Source organism: Equus caballus, chromosome 6 (genome assembly GCF_041296265.1).
Source record: "Equus caballus isolate H_3958 breed thoroughbred chromosome 6, TB-T2T, whole genome shotgun sequence".
NCBI lineage: Eukaryota > Metazoa > Chordata > Mammalia > Perissodactyla > Equidae > Equus > Equus caballus.
In genome coordinates, this window is record NC_091689.1 from 18684410 (window position 1) to 18701771 (window position 17362).

At 47.9% G+C, this 17362-nt stretch overlaps 1 protein-coding gene across 20 annotated transcripts in view; it reads left to right on the forward strand.

Annotated features, from left to right (window-relative positions):
* Window positions 1-17362, forward strand: part of ARMC9 (armadillo repeat containing 9) — a 134268-nt gene that overhangs the window by 106663 nt on the left and 10243 nt on the right. For 11 of the 20 annotated variants that reach the window (XR_011439531.1, XM_023642541.2, XM_070269444.1 and 8 more), the window contains 3 exons: window positions 7570-7685; window positions 12681-12778; window positions 17230-17359. Coding sequence is in view for 19 of the 20 variants with exons in the window: in XM_023642541.2 (XP_023498309.1) it covers window positions 7570-7685; window positions 12681-12778; window positions 17230-17359 (344 nt within the window). In the remaining variant the exon portion in view is untranslated. The remainder of the gene's footprint in view (window positions 1-7569; window positions 7686-12680; window positions 12779-17229; window positions 17360-17362) is intronic. The other 9 variants (XM_005610702.4, XM_023642550.2, XM_070269448.1 and 6 more) reach the window with 2 other exon arrangements.

The window sequence follows — 17362 nt, forward strand, 5'->3', positions numbered from 1 at the left end:
AAGATTTGTAACCACAATAACAAGAAGCCAAGATGCAGACCATGCTGAGACGACCAGTCTGATCACGCAGACCAGTGAGGCTCAGAGGGACAGAGCTTTCAAATCAGTCAATCAATAACCCGGTTTAATGGTGTCTGGAAATGGTGTCATTTACCACAGCGTGCAGCTCTAAATCTCCTTAAGGTGTATGTCTTGTCCTTTCACCAGAGGAAACGTTTTGAGTCCAGCAGAAAAGCTCCGTGCACGCTTGCTTTTCTCGTTGGTGTCAGCTCCTTTTTGGTGGAGTTATGAGTAGTGAGAATGAAGTACAGAAAGAATTCACTGTATACATGTGAAGACCAAGTGTGTTGGTGTCCTAGGGCTGCAGTAACACAGAGCCATAAACTGGATGGCTTGAAACAACAGAAACTTATTCTCTCCTAGTTCTGAAGGCGGGACGTCCAAAACCAAGCTGTCAGCACGGCCACGCTCCCTCCAGAGGCTCTAGGGGGGCATCTTTCTTGCTCTTCCAGCTTCTCGTGACTCCAGGGGCTCCTTGACTTGAGGCTGCGCCACTCCAAACTCCGCCTCCATCTCCACATGGCCTTCTCTTTTCTCTCTGTTCTCTTTTGTCTCTTATAAGGACACTTGTCATTGGATTTAGGATTCTCTAGGATAATCTCTTCATCTCAAGATCCTTAACTTAATTACGTCTGCAAAGACTTTTTCCTAATAAGGTCACAGTCCTAGGTTCTAGGGGTTAGCACATGGACATTTCTGTTTGGGGGCCCACAACAACCCACTATACACAGGATCTCATAGTAGAAATGTTTTTAAATTTTATTAGAAAACTTATGTCAAGCAGTAATCACTGAGTTTATAGGTACACCCCCAGTTTTGCTGTCTTTGTTTATTAGTTATCCTAAACTGCTCTCTGTCACCCAGTCTTTTTTTTTAAAGATTGGCACCTCAGCTAACATCTGTTGCCAGTCTTTTTTCTTCTTCTTCTCCCCAAAGACCCCCAGTACATAGTTGTATATTCGAGTTGCAGGTCCTTCTGGTTGTGCTATGTGGGACGCCACTTCACCATGGCTTGATGAGCAGTGCCATGTCCGTGCCCAAGATCGGAACTGGGGAAACCCTGGGCCACCGAAGCAGAGCACCCGAACTTAACCACTCAGCCACGGGGCTGGCCCCTCACCCAGTTTTGATTTGAAATCAACAGGCTGCCATCTCTGTGTGCTGGGCCAGTGATTTCAAAAGAAGGGCCTTACTTGCCATACCTTTCGTTCTAGTGGCGCATGCCAGGGCTGTAAGCTCATGTCTTCATAACTGCTTGTGCCAAACAAGGGAACCTGCAAAAGATGGAAGGCATTTCACTGGGGAATACATGCCCCAAAATCATGATTCATGCCTCCCATTCTGATGGGAGATTGTAGATTTTTCAAGATCAGTCAGAAGATGTTGACTTTTTAAAACATCGTGTCAGTAAATTGTATCCAAAAAGTTTTTGTTGAACCTGTACTATTTGCCTAACTCACAGCAGAATGCTGAGACAGTTTGAGACATAGCTATTACCTTCAAGAAGTTTACAAAAGCAGACACGGAACAGATAAAACTGTACTGCTGATGAGGGATGGAGATAGCAGCGGGAGTGGTCAGTGGGTTAGCAAGTATGGTCCTGCAATGTCAGAGCTAGCTCAGGGTTTCTCAAAGTCCCAGACCACCGAATGTGAGTCAAAAACAGTCTAGGCCCCACGCCAGACCTCCTTACCATGATCTCAGGAATTGCTTATTGTTCACACCAATGATTTAAAAACTACTAGCTTCGGTGAGGGTGGAGGTGCAACGGGGGGGCGGGCCCACCAGGTGCTCAGGGATGGGAAGAAGCCATTCCCAGGATTCCTGGAATCAGCAGTTGATCCCCTGCAGGGCATTTGCAGCCACCTCTGTCCCCGTAAGGCAACACAGTCCTCGCCCTCCCACGTGCAAGCACACAGTTCCTGTGCACTACAGAGCCCAGGCCACCGAAATGCTAAAGACCCCGGAGAGCTCAGAAAGCTTGCGACAGGAGAACAAGTGACTGTTCCTACGCTGGCATGAGAGTGGGGGTGATCACGTCAAATGCGTTGCCTGCTCATCATTCTGGTGGAAAGCAGCATGCCCTGCCTCTCCTTCAGGCTGTGATCATCAGCAGGTCAAAACCGATGGTCTGCCAGCTTCTTCTTGCTTCATTATTTCCGAATTTTCTTAGTATCATCCATACTATGCTGAATTATCATTTAATTCTCCCTGAAAATAAAGCCCTGATTTCAGTATCTTCGTCGCCGTGCTTAAAGGGGTGTAGATATTTATGATAGAATTTCAGTGTTTTGTTTCTAGTTTGAAGTTTAAACTTACTGTTCGCTACCTTCAACAACAATAATAGGCGTGTCTTGAATTAGTTCAGCACATGCTGGCTGCTCCTCACATCTGAGTCCCTTTCGTTTAATCCTCCCAGCTCACTCTGGGGTAGATTCTGCTCGCGTCTCATTTTATAGATGAGCAAGCTGAGGCTGAGAAGGGTTGAGTAATGGAGTGTTACTCGAGTCGGCTTGCCCTTTACCACTGAGCTATGCCACCTTCTGGAAGAGCTGTCGATTTTCCAGGGAATTGAATTCTGTATTTGAAAGTTTAGAGAACTCCAATGCTGTGAAATATTCATAATTTTTACACAGACTCAGTTGCGGGGGAATGGCTAATGGAAATGCCGATCGCTCCCTTTCCACCCTTGCTTTACCCTTCTGTCAAATGAAGACCCAAATGCACTTAGGCTTCTAGAGGTCGCCCAAAGGGCTGATTGAAGTGCAGGGTCCTGGCCGCCCCCAGAGGATCTGAGTGTGGCGATGCCCAGGAATCTGCGTCCTTATTAGGCCCCCTCAGGGGTGCTGAAGCCAGAGTCTGGGTCACGGAAACGTTGCCACTTGGGCAGAACTCGGGGCTAAGGGGGCCTCTGCAGGAGGAGTGGGCGCAGCTGACCGGGCACAGGCTGAGCCCCTCGGAGATGGGGGAGGGCCCAGGGGCCCTGCTGTCCTGGTGCCCGTGTCGGGCAGGAGCATGAGCTGCTTGCAGCTGGCCCCGTTTTGTTCGCAGCAAAAGCCGAAATCAGAGAAGGAAGGGCCTCAGTTTCTAATTTTTGCTTTTAGATGTTTTTGGAAATTTTTTAAATTTGTCTCCACTTTGGGGCTTTTTCTAGTCACTTTTCAGTCATTCCTGCTCTGACTGACTCTAATGGTTGAAGAGTCAGTGCCCCTACATATTAGGGGGTTAGTTAGAACTGAAGAAAAGTCCATATTTTTGTGCGTGAAAACACCACCAAATAAGCAGAGGAAAAATCCCAAATCCTTTTCTTTTTCAGTTTATTTCTCACCCTCTTTTTTCTAATTACAAAAGAAATATATGCTTATTACTGAAAGGTCAAAAGTAAGCAGAGCATAAGCAACAACTATCATAGTCCTACCCCCCCCAGAGGGGACACTGCCCCCTCTTGGCCTCCTTTATCTCTGTCCCTATCTCTCCTGGATCAGCTGGGCCTGGGCCCAGCTGCAAATAGCAGAGAATCCTGGCTTATCAGCCCCGCTGACAGCACTGGGGCATCGGACCCCAGGCTCTCTCGTGCCTTCCCTCACCTGCCTGTGGGGAAGAAGGGAAGATCCAGCTTTCGTGGGACCTCCAGCTTACAGGGTTTGGGAGGCCTTCTTTAAAATAAAGGAATACAAAGTGAGGTATAAAGGTGAATACTTAATCAAGAGTGAGAATGAGAAAATAAATCACAGTCAAATTCAAATTTTAAGAACTGACAGATACCACAGACAGAAAAATAATGTTTTTATTAACTAGCTGCTTGGCACACCTCAGGGATTTTTTTCATATATTTTTTGTTTTATGTCCTTTGATTGCCTCTACATGTTACATATACAACGAGTCTGTAAGGTTTTCTACAGAGAGAGAGAAAAGAAAATTCATTGGTCCTTCCTGTGACATATTTGATTGAATTTTGTTCCTTATTATTGATAAACTAGAAAATTTTCTTTCAGCCTCACATTCAGTTTTTGGTAATGCTGTGTAAATTTTTAGGATTGTCGTTAAATTTGAGGAAATCTTCCTCAAGTTTCTTCTATAAGGAAACTGAGATTCGGGGACATTTCACATTTTCTTGCGTACACGGGGAATTCCCAGAAGCCATTCCTGCACCAGGACAGCCAGCGATTGTTTGGCTATGCAGAGAAGTGACTAGGAATCATGTAAATATATCCCACTAAACCCAAATTAAATGTCACCTGGACTCAGCATCCCCTTAGCTAAATCCCAGATTGCCTTTGGCCATTCCAGCTCCGTGCCACCAACATGAGGAAAGTGGGATGAGGGAAGTCGGAGTAGAGAAAACAGCAGAAGGGAAGTAAGAGTAGAAGTAGCAGTATTAAGTGATTGCATTCAAAATATCCTACTTTTGCAAATTTTACAAGAACACATGACCATGTGAGCACATTGCCGGGGCCTCTTCCAGAGCCTTGAAGCTTCAGTTTCATCAGCTCCATGGCAGTTCTGAGCTTGGTGTGTCAGCCCTTCGTTCACATACTTGTTGCCTGCTGGTCCTAAGATGACGGATGCAGCACCTGGCACAAATCTGTGGTAAAGTCAGGAAGAAGGCCAAACATGCAGACCAGCCAGATCCACCCCCTCTACAGTGCTTTTCCCAGTGCTCCATCTGGCAACGTCCACTTACTTCTTACTGATCAGAACTGGGTCGCATGGCCCCTAGCTGCAAGGGAGTCTGGGAAGTTGGGTATTTCTAAGTAGACACATGTCTGTGCCAACAAAGTCAGGGTGCTGTTAGTCAAGAAAGAGAGAATGGATATTGAGTAGACAGCTAACAGTGTCTGCTTTAGCTTCCAGGTTATTTTCTATGTGTATAGATAGATAGTTGGGTAGACAGATAGATAGATAATCTACCTGTATTTTCTTATAAAAATTCACACTGCTTTATAATGTGTCATAATATCTTTAGGTGATTCACCAATACTCAAAACCTAGTAAATGAGAAATATATTTTTTACCTAAATTGATGTGTTGACCATTTTTTACTACTGAATAAATTACATTCAGCTCAATCATATGCTGCCTTTCTTTTTACTGTGGTTAAACATGTTGCTCTTTTTTAGTAGTAGAACCTTCTTTCAAGCAAAGTCTCCATCTGTCACGCAGATGGAAGCTGAGTCGCTCTGGGTGAGTCAGGTGGTTGCCTGGACCCCTTCCGTTCCCTCTGCCAACAAGCCCAGAAGCATTGCTGCAGAACTCAGCATGGGCAGCAGGTTGTTGGACTGGATACCCTTTTCCAGCCTCAGAGGCTCCTTTGCAACTGAGGGCCCACGGAGGGGCCTGGAGGCCTTGGGCCGCTCCATGGCTCACCCTGCAGGCACAGCAGGCCATAAAGGGAACAGGCCCTCTGGAGAGCAGCTGCTCTGAGGCACTGGGCGTGCCAAGTGCAGTGCTGGGCCTGGCACTGAACCCTCTTCATCCAGGACCTTTCCTCCGCCACTCTGACAACAGACCAGACAGGCCAGCTTCAGTTTCCTCATGCATCAGAGAGGACAAATACCTCCCACCTTAAATCATTTCTTAGGCCTAGAAGCTTTAAGGAGTTGGTGTGGGTTTTCCAAAGGCTGAAACACTTGCAAATATAAGTGATGTGTTCTCTCTCCTCTAGGAAGGAATTGGGAGGGATGAGCTGAGAAGGACAGTGGAGTGGAGGAGAAGGAGGCAGAGGGCTAGCAACAGACTCGGGGAAACCCGTGTATTCACTGTCTCCCCTTTTCCAGTAGCTTAAGACTTAGCCTTCTTAGCCATCTGTGTAAAGACCCACGTTCTAAGGACCGCTGAAAATTGGACTTAAGGGGCCTGCTCCGGTGTTGAGGGCAGGCAAGTAAATTTGACCCTAGATACTAGATGGGGACAGTGTGACAGAAGGGAAGTGGGAGTAGAAGCAGACAGCAGTGTTGATTGCAGTTAAAATAGGCTTTTTTTGAAAATTTCACAGGAGACATATTCGTCCTTTTTATCTTCTTCCTACCTCAAATACTAGACTAGATAAACCCAAATAACTTTTCAGCAAAAATCAAGAAATCAAAGATGTAATTCCAATTAAAAAAATTTTTTTAACCTTTTATTTGGAAATAATTATAGATTCACAGGAAGTTGAAAAAACAGTACTGAGAGGTCCCAGGCACCCTTCACCCAGTTTGCCCAGCGGTACCGTCTCATGCAACTTACGTCTTAAGTAGCACAGTATCAAACCAGAAAACTGGTCTTGATACAATCCACAGACTTTATTCTGATTTCACCAGTTTTACAGTGATTTCTTTTTTAAGCAATTTTCTTAATTATTAATATAACTACATTACAGAAAACTTGGCAAACAGAGAGGAGAAAAATTATTCTTAATTCTACTATCCTATATAGCCGCTGTAATCATTTTAATTTTAATTTCCTTCCAGTCTTTTTGTATATCTTTAGCATAAGTGAAAGCATCATTTATGTACAGTTATATAACCTGACTTTTATTTAATGTTTTGAATAAAATCTTTTTTCCTAACTTCATCTTTATCCTCATAAATGGCCATATAATATTTCAAATGAAAATGCCATATTTCACTTAATGATTCCACTATTACTGGGCAATTAGATTGTTCCAGTCTTACTCTATAATAATTTTATGACGAACAACTTTGTTTATTTAACATTTTCCATATTTTGGCTTCTTTCCAAGGATATGAACTTTTTTACGACTCTTGATAAAAATGCCAGGTTACTTTCCAAAAGAGCGCTCTCACCTGTCCACGCCCTAACATCATACACTGGTGCCAGCTGTGGATGGGCTCATTTCTTAATTGTTACTCATTTGCTAATTGAATGATGCCTTTGAATAATAATTGAAATGACACCTTTTTTGTAAAGTTGTAGTTTCTAATGACTTGTAAAATTGATCACCTTTTATTTACTGGTGATACTTGCTATTTTGTGACTTGGCTGTTTGAATTCTTTGTCCCATTATCTATTTAGTGTTTTATTGATTTGTGATAGCTCTTTATCTAATGAAAATTGTAACCTTTAACCTGTTAAATTTGCTGCCATGTTTCTTCCCAGTCTGCTGTTTACCTGTTAATCTGTCTTATCTTTAATATACTGTATATATGGAAATGTTAGTTTTTTATGAAACCAAATCTGCCCATCTTTTCCACCTTCTCACTTTCAAAAGTCTGTCCTCTCCAAAAATGTGATGTTACTGTATTCACCTGTTTTCTTCTCCTTTTTTCCCCGGATTTGTTTTTTGTTATTTTTTAATTTATACTGCTACATGGATAATATGCAAACCTAAAGAGATTTTCCCCCCAAGTTTCTGTTTCTCTGAATAATCTGTCATCGTCCTTCCTCGTTTATTTGCAAAGCTTCTTGTTACTGTACATTAATCTATTGCATATAGTCAGTTCTGCCTCCAGGTCAGCTCTCAAGTAGATGATTTCTCCAGGCCTGTTTGCTCTTTCCTTCCACCAGATCATGACCAACACGGGGAGGACGAGGCGGAAGGGGCTGACCGGCGTGCAGTGGAGCGGGGATGAGCCCCTGCGCCGGCCCGTCACCCCTGGCGGCCACAGGAACGGGTACCCAGTGTAAGTCCGGGCTGAGGAGGCAGGGAGTGACTTTCGTAAGCTTCCTTTTGATTAACTGCAGTGTAAGATGTGTGTATGTAAAAGTTCAAAATAAAACGTTCACATCGAAAAGCATTTCTCTCTTCACTGTTGATCTTGTGGCGATTTTTAGAGGGAGAGAGCTCGAGTCTCCCTCTTCCCCCAGGGTTCTTCCTCCACGTGGTGAAGTGGTTGGATCACAGGATCTTCAGGGCCACTTCCGGCCTTTGTCCAGGAGAAGCCAAGTGTTGGCCAATGTCCTTTGAAAGGAAAGGACCAGAAGGAATAGTGGGTCTGCCCAGAAAGGACTCCTGTTGTTTCTTTCTGCAGCCTCTCAGCGAAGCTGCAGGCCCTTTGTGGGGACTGGCGTGTCACAGTGTAAGACACCAGATCAACTTATTTTTAGATGACTTTTTAAAGCAACAATATGCATTTTTAGCTGCCAAGTCTTATTCATTCTTCATAGCCTTGCTCCTGCCTCATTTACATAAACAAAACTTTAGTCTCGTACCCAGAGCCTCTGGTCTCCCTGAGGATCTGGGGGCCTGACCCCTATGGGCTCTGGGGGAGCCCCAGGCCGGGCGGCCCAGCCTGGGCAGCAGAGAAGCTGCTTCTGTGGCCTGAGTGGCCTCACTTTTCCTGTCTAGAGAATGCTGGAGAGAAACAGGTATGAACAAGGGGTTATAGAGAACGGGCAAAAAACCTATATTTATTCATTCAACAAATATTGACCATAGCATAGTTCAGATGAACATGCCATATTTTACTGAGTTACCCTCTATCGCTGGGCAGTGTGGCGGTTTCCAGTTTTACTCAATAGTAGTTTGTAATGAACAACCAGGCGCCAGAGATGCAGCAACAAACAAAACCCAGCAATGCCTGCCCTCCTGGAGCTCTGTGCGCCGAGGTAGGGACGCCGAAGCCCCACGCCCGGATCTGGCCGAGGTCTGTTGCCCGTCTGAGACTTGACCTGTGATATTTCAAGGCCCATGCCACGGATCAGTGCTCTGAGAGCTGTTTGATTTTATTTCGAGATTAGTCATCACATGCTTCATGTTTCTAGGTTTTTAATTACTGGTATACAAACTAATATCATGCCTTTTTCTCTACAACCTACAACCAGTATTTTCTTCCTACGGAAGAGTTGGAAGAATGTTACAATGTAGGGCTTCTGTTAACGTTTTGCCACCTTCATGCCCTCGCTCTCTCTCTTCTGTATGCGTATCATTTATAACACATAGATGTTTTTTTGCTTTGAAAGAAGGTTGCAGACTTCTAGCACACATCTAAGGCTAAGAGCATCCTGTACTTAACCACGTTATTACACCTAAGAAAGTTAGCAGTGATTTAATAATATTATATAGTATATCACTGTCCCCTGATTATCTCTGAAATGTCTTTTATATCTGAGGGGTTTTGTGTTTGTTTTTTGATCCAGAATATAGCCAAGTGTCAACTACTAGTAAATTCAGTTTATGTAATACCTTTGTGAATGGAAATAGTAACTAATAAAATTCATCTTGCTTGACATGGGAAAGAAGACACCGAATCATCATTTTAAAAAATTATTTTAAAATTATCTTTTAAAGTTATTAAAACCCTGGCTTCAGAGAGAGGCAACAATGACATAAGGATATTTTAATCAGAAAAATAGATAAAAGGAATCTAATAAATACAAGATCTAACCTATGGGCACAGTTAATTCTTGAGTCAGATGTTCTAGAAGGAAGAGGACATTTTTCCAAGCCTGGGGAGCACATGTGCTGTCCCCTGATTTGTGGAAGTGGTCACTGCAGAGAACGAGAGCACCCCATTTTCCTGAAACTGCCGGCCCTCCCACTGTAATAAAGCAGTGGCGCCACCACCAGCTCCCTCCGTTGAGCCAATTCAACAAACGTTTATATCACTTCTGTGTACCAGACGGTGTGCTAAGTGCAAGGGATGCAAAAATAAATGAGATGTGATTCCTGCCCCCAGAAGCTACAGAGCAAGCCACCTAGTAGAGGAGAGAGGCAGTCGATGTGCTGTGGCACTGTGGGTGGTGGCGGAGGACAGCGGTACTCCACCTGGGCGGCGGAAGGTTAACGGTCAGGATCTTTGCAAAGTTTATATGACTCTCCATGCACAACCTGCCCCTCTGGTAACCAAGGGTTGCCGGGAGTATAGATAAATCAAGGGTCCCAGTGATCTTGGGGACTCGGACAATATGTATTACACACATTCGAGACAGCAGTTCTTTTAGAGTCAGTAATCCCACTTCTAGGATTTTATACTGAGAAGTAATCAGATATTCGCAGATATATATACAGGGGTATTTATTGCAGTATTATTTATAAAATGAGAAACAATCTAAATGCCCAAAGTAGGAGACTGGTTACATAAATTATATATCCACACAAAACAATATTGAAAATGATGTTTTAGAAGAATATTTCACGCATAGGAAGAGCTTCACAATATATTGTAAGTGAAAGAGCAAATTATAAAATTGTGTGGATCTCACCCACTGACCTCTTACAGTGATCCCCAGTGTGGAGGTTTTTTAAAGTACATATTTGCATTTAAAAAAAGAGTGAAACAATATCAACTGTTAACAGTGGGTGTGCCTAGGTACTGGAAGGGCAGAACATCCTATATATTCTATATATTTTCCTAATTTTTCATGATAAACACTTACCGGTTTTGTAATGAGAAGAAAGATTAATGGGGCCAGCCCGGTGGCATGGTAGTTAAAGTTCATGTGCTCTGCTTCTGCGGCCCGGGGTTCACAGGTTCAGATCCCAGGTGCAGACCTGGCACCGCTGGTCAAGTCACGCTGTGGCGGTGACACATAAAATGGAGGAAGACTGGCACAGATATTAGCTCAGCAATAATCTTCCTCAAGCAAAAAGAGGAAGATTGGCAACAGATGTTAGCTCAGGGGCAATCTTCCTCACCAAAAAATGAAGAAAGATTGAAAACAAAAGCTAATGCAGTGCCCCCTGTGCAATGCAGGACCCTCCCTCACCCCAGCATCAGACCCCTGCCTCCTCTCCCAGCTCCCCTCTACCCCAGCCTCACCCTGCTGTGGTTCTAGATCCGCTCCTCCCATCCAAACTTTGCTCCATCATTTAAGGCCTCTTTTCCTCCACCTTCAACCTTCCCCCCTACTGCCTTGTTTCCTGGAGCCTTTGAACAGGCTCCCATGTCTCCCGGCCTCCCTCACCCTCCGGCCCTCTCTGGCTGCTTCCCTGCCCCATCCTCCTCTCCCTCCACAGCCCAAGTGGCCTGGTGGCGACTTCAGCAAGTTCTTGCTACCACTGCCACAGGTGACCTCCCAGCTTCCCACCCTGGAGGACACTCAACATCTCCCACGGTTGCCGCTACCGAGCATCCTCCCCCTGGTAGCTCTCCCACCTCCACGTCCTGCCGCCACTATGGGCTGGTCCCCCAGCGCTCACCCCGACTCTTCCTAAAATGCCATGCTCTGCAGGTCCCCTTTAAGGTCCCTGAGCCATCCTGCTTGTTCTCTGGTTTCCATCACACACTGCTGACAGCCAAATCTCTAACTCCAGCCCAGATTTGACCCCAAGCGCTGCACGTGTCCCCACAGCACCCCCAATTCAGCGCCACCGTCTTCTGAGCCCTTGCTTCAGGGAATGGTTAATACCCCCACCCCCCGAGCCAGAATCCCATCCCGTGGGCCGCCAGCCCTCTCTCTCCCACCTGCCCTCCTAGCTCGGGCCCTCCTCTCTGCCTTCCTAAGCCGTCTTTCTCCCCCAGCCCCAGGAGAGCCTCCTGCCAGTTCTGCCTGCCCCCGTCCACCCTCCAGGACCGCAGACAGAAGGAGCTTTCTAGCACATCTTCATAGAATGTCATTTCTGTGACACCTGTTCCCTTAGGGATCAAAGCAAACCCTGGGAGACAGGGTCCGTCTCAGTTGACACTCACCCTCCAACTTCAGCCCTTGAAGCTTCCAGGACACCCTGTGCCCGCCAGCCTGCACTTTGTGTTGTGCCTTAAATCTTTCTGTAACAACGCAACATAAGTATCGACATTTTTTGCCTCTTCACTTGCTCATGATGTTACCTCTGCGGGAACACTTTCCCTCTTTTGGCCCCAGGCAAGCCTCAGCTCAGAGTTCTGGACTGACTGAGTGCCACACACAAACAGCCTTTCCTGCCCCCTCAAGGGGGGTAAGTGTCTGCTTGTCTTTGCTGCTGGAACTGACATTCAAGAACAAGCATTTTGTAGATCCCAACCCTAGGAAGGGCAGACACATGCTTGCCATGGTGTGTCCCCCACCAAGCCCTCGCTGGAGCAGGTGGCTAGTGTCCCCTTGTTGAAGGGGCATGACTGCTGTGCTGCCGTGCACACAACTGGAGAGCTTTCCTCAGGATCTGTCCTAGAAACTGACTGAGGAGCCTTCCCGCATCCATCTGTCTCTCCCTGATGTGCTCGCCCAGCCCCTGTCTCTCACAACTGGGCCAAGGCCTCTGCTGGCCGTCTCCGCTGAGCCGGGCGCCGACGTGAGGCAGGGCATGCACCATTTTGGCAGAGTCACAGAGCCCGCGCTCTTTCCCAGTCCTCTTCCCGCCTAACTCTTGTTGGCAGAGCTGGCATGACATGCCATGTCTTCTCTGAGTGGCTTCATCCCTTCTCTAATCTGCTTCACCCTTGGAGGAAAAACCAGAAGATGAGTGCCTTAAATTGTTTGGTTGAGATATGCTCCCATGTCACCCAATACCAAAAGATAGAAGTGAGCCATGTATCCCCGTAAATTTACAAGACCTGACAGGAGCGAGGTGAGGGTGCTTCGTGGTTTCTGCGAATATCCTTAAAAAAGGGTATTACCCTTAATATCATACCCTTAATATCTGCTAATATTGGTTTAAAAAAGAATTTCAGGTACTTCCTGTATTTGTTTGGGATGCTACACAGCAGTGAAATACCTCCTGGCTATCTGTATTTATTGCTGTTTTTTAATTTTTCCTCCAGCCTGGAAGACCATCCCATTTCTCCCCAGATGGCCCGGCACACCAGAAACGGCTGCCTTCCATCCCTGCTGGACGCCTACCTCCCAGTCGACGAGGGGGGTGAGCCTGGCGCATCTGAGCCTCGTGCTTTCTCTTCACCTGAGGACACTGGTGGCATGTGGGGTCAGCTCTGGGACTGGGGTGTCTAGAATCTAATGAAGCAGCAGCAGTTACAGATCCAGGATGGCCTGGGCCTCATACTTGTTCCTGGGAAGTCCCCATCTCAGCCACAGCCCCGCGACAGAGAGGCCCCCGGGCCTGAGGTCACACAGCCAGACCTGACCATGGGCTTTTCCTTCTCAGCACACTGGGTCCACTGCTCATGTCTGCAAGCTGTTTGGGCAAGATTTCTGAATTGGGGAAAGCCATAGTTAATGTGAAATTTCAGAGTAGGAATCTCAGAACGATGTAGGTCTGTGACCAAGACTTTTCTTACCTCAAACTCTTGTGCCGAGGCGATCCAGCCACACGTTAGAAGGCTGGGTGGAATCAGAAATGTGCCACTGGGAGCAAAAACCACCCTGGGATCCAAACTCGTTTGGAAGCATCTAGTTGAGTTCGCCAGAGGCTGATAGGGGATAAAACTATTTTTTATCTGCCAGAAAAAATATATATGCTTTGAATCAGAAATGTACAAAGTTTTTTTTTTTTTTTTTAATTTTCAAGAGGAAATTAAAAGGATATGAGCAGGCCAGATAAAACTGGAATCTCCATTCAAATAGGAAAAACAACAGAGGAACAGGTCAGATTCCAGTATGAGAAACATCTGAGAACGTTTCACAATCTGCTCACAATTGGGTTCAGACGCTCCCAGGCCCCCCCGTTGGGAGCGGTAGCCAGTTACAGAGAAAACCGGGTCGTTTGGGACTCTGGGGGAGGGTCTCTCGATGTGCAGGTTTAGAGGTTTTGCCAGCTTTGATCATCTGTTCTTTTACATGTGTTTCATTAGAGCTGTAAACTTTTCTATGCCTTTCCTAAAAGGTGATTACCTCCATAATTTATCCAGAGATTTCTGTTGCCAGAAAGGAGATTTTAGGCGGACTAACAATTTTTACCGATTTGACCTAATGCCATCGAGTTAAAAAGGATTTGGGGTTCTGTCGGCCTGAACTTCCATAGAGGCCCCACAGTTGGATTTCGTGGCTTATTTATCAGGAACATCCTTATTTACCAAAATGGCCACCAGGGTGGCCCTCTCTCCTGCACTGGTTGCAAATATGGTCCTGTCTCTTGGAAGGATTTATCGTGCTTTTATCTGTGGGGTGGTGACATTTGAGGTGGTCGTGTGTAGAGGTGGCTGAGTGGCAGCTGCTGGTGTTGCTGAAGATGTTGACGTTATTGCTGTTTTCGAGGACAGTTGATCCCTGACAAAGTCAGGTGCTGGCAAATTCTGGATCCTTGCGTGAAAACAGCGGGCGCCCCCCAGGAGACTCAGCCCCGGCGGTCACCAGCAGCTCCCAGGGCCTCTCCTGGGGGGCAGTAGCATCCTCCTGGCCCCGTTGGCCTGCTCTGAACACTGAGACCACATTCTGCGTGTCCCACCCTCCTGCTTGCTCCTGCTTGCTCAGGCCTAGCTGGGACCCAGGCCTCCCACCCTGCCCATCCACTCCCCTCCCGCCACCGAAGATTCCATTAGCCACCGGTCTTCACCCCCCCCCCGCCCACCAGCGACCAGGCATATTCACCTCTCCTCCCTGCCCTGCCAGGCATGCTCTGAGCCTCAGGTCAGCACCTTTGGTTCTCCTTTAAAATCCTTTCACTGGACAGAAATTCTCCCCTTGGAGAAGCCAAGTCTCCGGGTTCACGGCTTTCCCGAGGTCATCTGGTGAGCGTGGATTCCATTTCTGGTCTGGATTCTGTTCTTCCTTCTACCCTCTTTCAGGCTAGCCATGCTGCAGCCACCCCAGGACCAATGTCCCTGGACCAATGTCAGCTCCCCCAGCTGGTCTCGCCGCCGCCATCTCTTCTTCCTCTCACCCAGCCTCCACGTGAGGATGGGTGGCAAACGGGCTTCAGCTTACGTCCTTGGAATGCTGTGTGGAGACTGGTTCTGAGGCTGCAACTGGGCTCAGCCACGGTCAATGAGCAAGGAGAGGCGGCCATCCTCATTGTCTTCTGTTTCATTCCTTCCCTGTCGAGAACCCCCATCATACAGCCCTATTTCTCCAGCTCTTTCTCCCACTTCTGTGCTCTTCCCCCATCCCCATGTGGCCTCGCCTAGCTACTCCCCACAGGTCCCCTCACACATGACTTGCTGCTGAGTCTGGCCTCCTGGCCTTCACTTATGCTGGGAATTAATGCCCCACCTCGAGACCCAGTGGGAACCCCCCAGCACAGCCTACACATTAGCTTCGTTCAGAAACCTCCTTCACGGGGCCTGGCCCGGTGGCACAGCAGTTAAGTTCACACGTTCTGCTTCAGCAGCCCAGGGTTCGCCGGTTCGGATCCCGGGCATGGACCTATGCATCACTTATCAAGCCATGCTGTGGCAGGCGTCCCACATAGAAAGTAGAGGAAGATAGGCACGGATGTTACCTCAGGGCCAGTCTTCCTCGGCAAAAAAGAGGAGCATTGGTGGCAGATGTTAGCTCAGGGCTAATCTTCCTCAAAAAAAAAACGCAAGCTCCTTCACACCCATGCATTCAGTTAACACTGAAGGTAGAACTCATGATGAGGAACCTGTGCGATCCTCAAACTGCTTGATCGGTTGAACGCAGGGCCACAAAGTGCATTCTTTTTAGGCGAAGGACTCAGCCCCGCAGAACCAAGAGGAAATAGCTCCCAAGGGAAAAAGCCAGGAATGTGACCTAGAATTTTGCAAGACATTGGCCTGAGGAAAGTTATTCTCATTTCCCCATCAACCAAGACTATCTTGGATATCAAAATTACATGCCTTGTCGTAGATTCTAGAGTTAAAATGCCCAGCCCTGTCTGAAATGGATTAACCGGGGGGAAAACTGCTTTGTCCCAAGCAGCCTCAGGTGCATCCGCAAAGCTGCCCTTCTGCCCCCAGCCCCAGCTCTTCCAGGGAGTCTGTTTTTCTGTGGGGGGACCTCTGAACGCCTGCGGTGTGGAGGGGGAGGGAGAGGGGGGAGGCATATCTGTTCTATGGAGACCAAACCGAGATGACCTCACAGGGTCTCAGGAGAGCTCAGCTTGGTTCCTCCTGCCTCCTGCCAGGGGGCTTTCCGCCCCCATCACCCCACCCCCACCTGCCCAGGGAAGCTCCTGGTCCTGGAGGACTGCCTGCCTCCCGCTGGGCGCCATCTCTGTAGCCCCGTTAACTGTAACAGGATTTCCTCTGTGTGTAGCCTGGCACTTGGGTGCGGTTCCACTCAGTTGTTATTTCACACACCTAAGTTTGGTCTCCTGAGCCACCTCATAAGCCCACTGAGCAGAGAACACAGGCAAGCTGGCCAGTTGTCCATTGAAGAAAGGATCAGAGAAGGCCAAAATCCTACTTCCCCTTCCAGTTCTGAGAAGAGACTGTCCAGCGTGGGCTGTAAATAAAGCTACCCATCGGGTTCCATACCAGAGACAGGTTCCTCATTTGGGTCCAAGGAGAGTTATCTGCAAGTCAAAGCTGTGCCCCTTGCTGTAGGTTTGAGGAATCCCACAGGGAAGATGCTTCATGTTTAAGATAAAGCAGAGGCCACGTTGCAAAGGCACTGGAGAGATTTTTTGAATGAAAGGGCAGAAAGGAGCTTGGATTAAGGAAGCAGCGAGTCGAGACTCGGTCACAGTATTGCTCCGACAGTGACATGCGCCCCTTTGGCTGTAGAAGGAGAAGAGAAACGGAGTGGGGCTGGAGTAGAAGGGGTCCGTGTCGCTTGAAATACAGAACAGGCCCGTTCCCAGGCCCTCGGGAGAGCTCCTCGGCAGTGCCTCCCGTCGCTTCCCTGTGGAGGTCTGCGGGATGACCCAGGCGGCCCGGTCCTCGGCCGTGCCATCAGCTGCAGCGCTGCTAGCTGGGGATTAGGGCAGATCCTACCCCCTGGGTGGACTGAGGGATTCAGGCCTGAAGGAGCAGCCCAGGGTGAAGAGAGCCCCACGTCTGGTTTGCTGGATTTGGCAAATAAAAATACAAGACGCCCAGTTTGAATTTGAATTTCAGATAAACAACAAATAATTTTTCCATGTGCCTCTGTGATCCTCTGCAGAGGTGCCAAGCGGCGGTCTAGAGAGACAGTTCCAAGCTTTGTTGGCTTTTCCCTGAGAGGCAGAGGGGGGCCAAGGGAGTCAACAGGGCCGATGGTCTGCACCTCCCTGTGCTGTGTGTTTTCCAGCCAGAGCGTGCCCACTGCGCCCCCCGGTTGTAAATCCATCTAGTGGCTGCCGGGAAAGTTCTCAGGCTGCACAGGGAAACAAGTCCTCCTCCGTGGGCTCTGGGGAGCTGTCAGGGACTGGCCGGGGGTGCGTGCTTTTCTTGGCTTTGCGGCCCAGCCCAGTAAGAGCATCTTCAACGAGGTTCCAGAGCAGAAGTTGACTGAGCTCTCTCTCCTCCTCCCCAGCCGCTGTGGACGCCAAGCCAGGAGCGTGGTTGCCAGCAGGACGTCACGGAGAGCCTCGCCTGCCCGCCTCGGGGGCCCCCAGCCAGCCAAGGGAGGTGCCCCGGGCCCTGGGCAGTGGAGAGACCACCAGGTA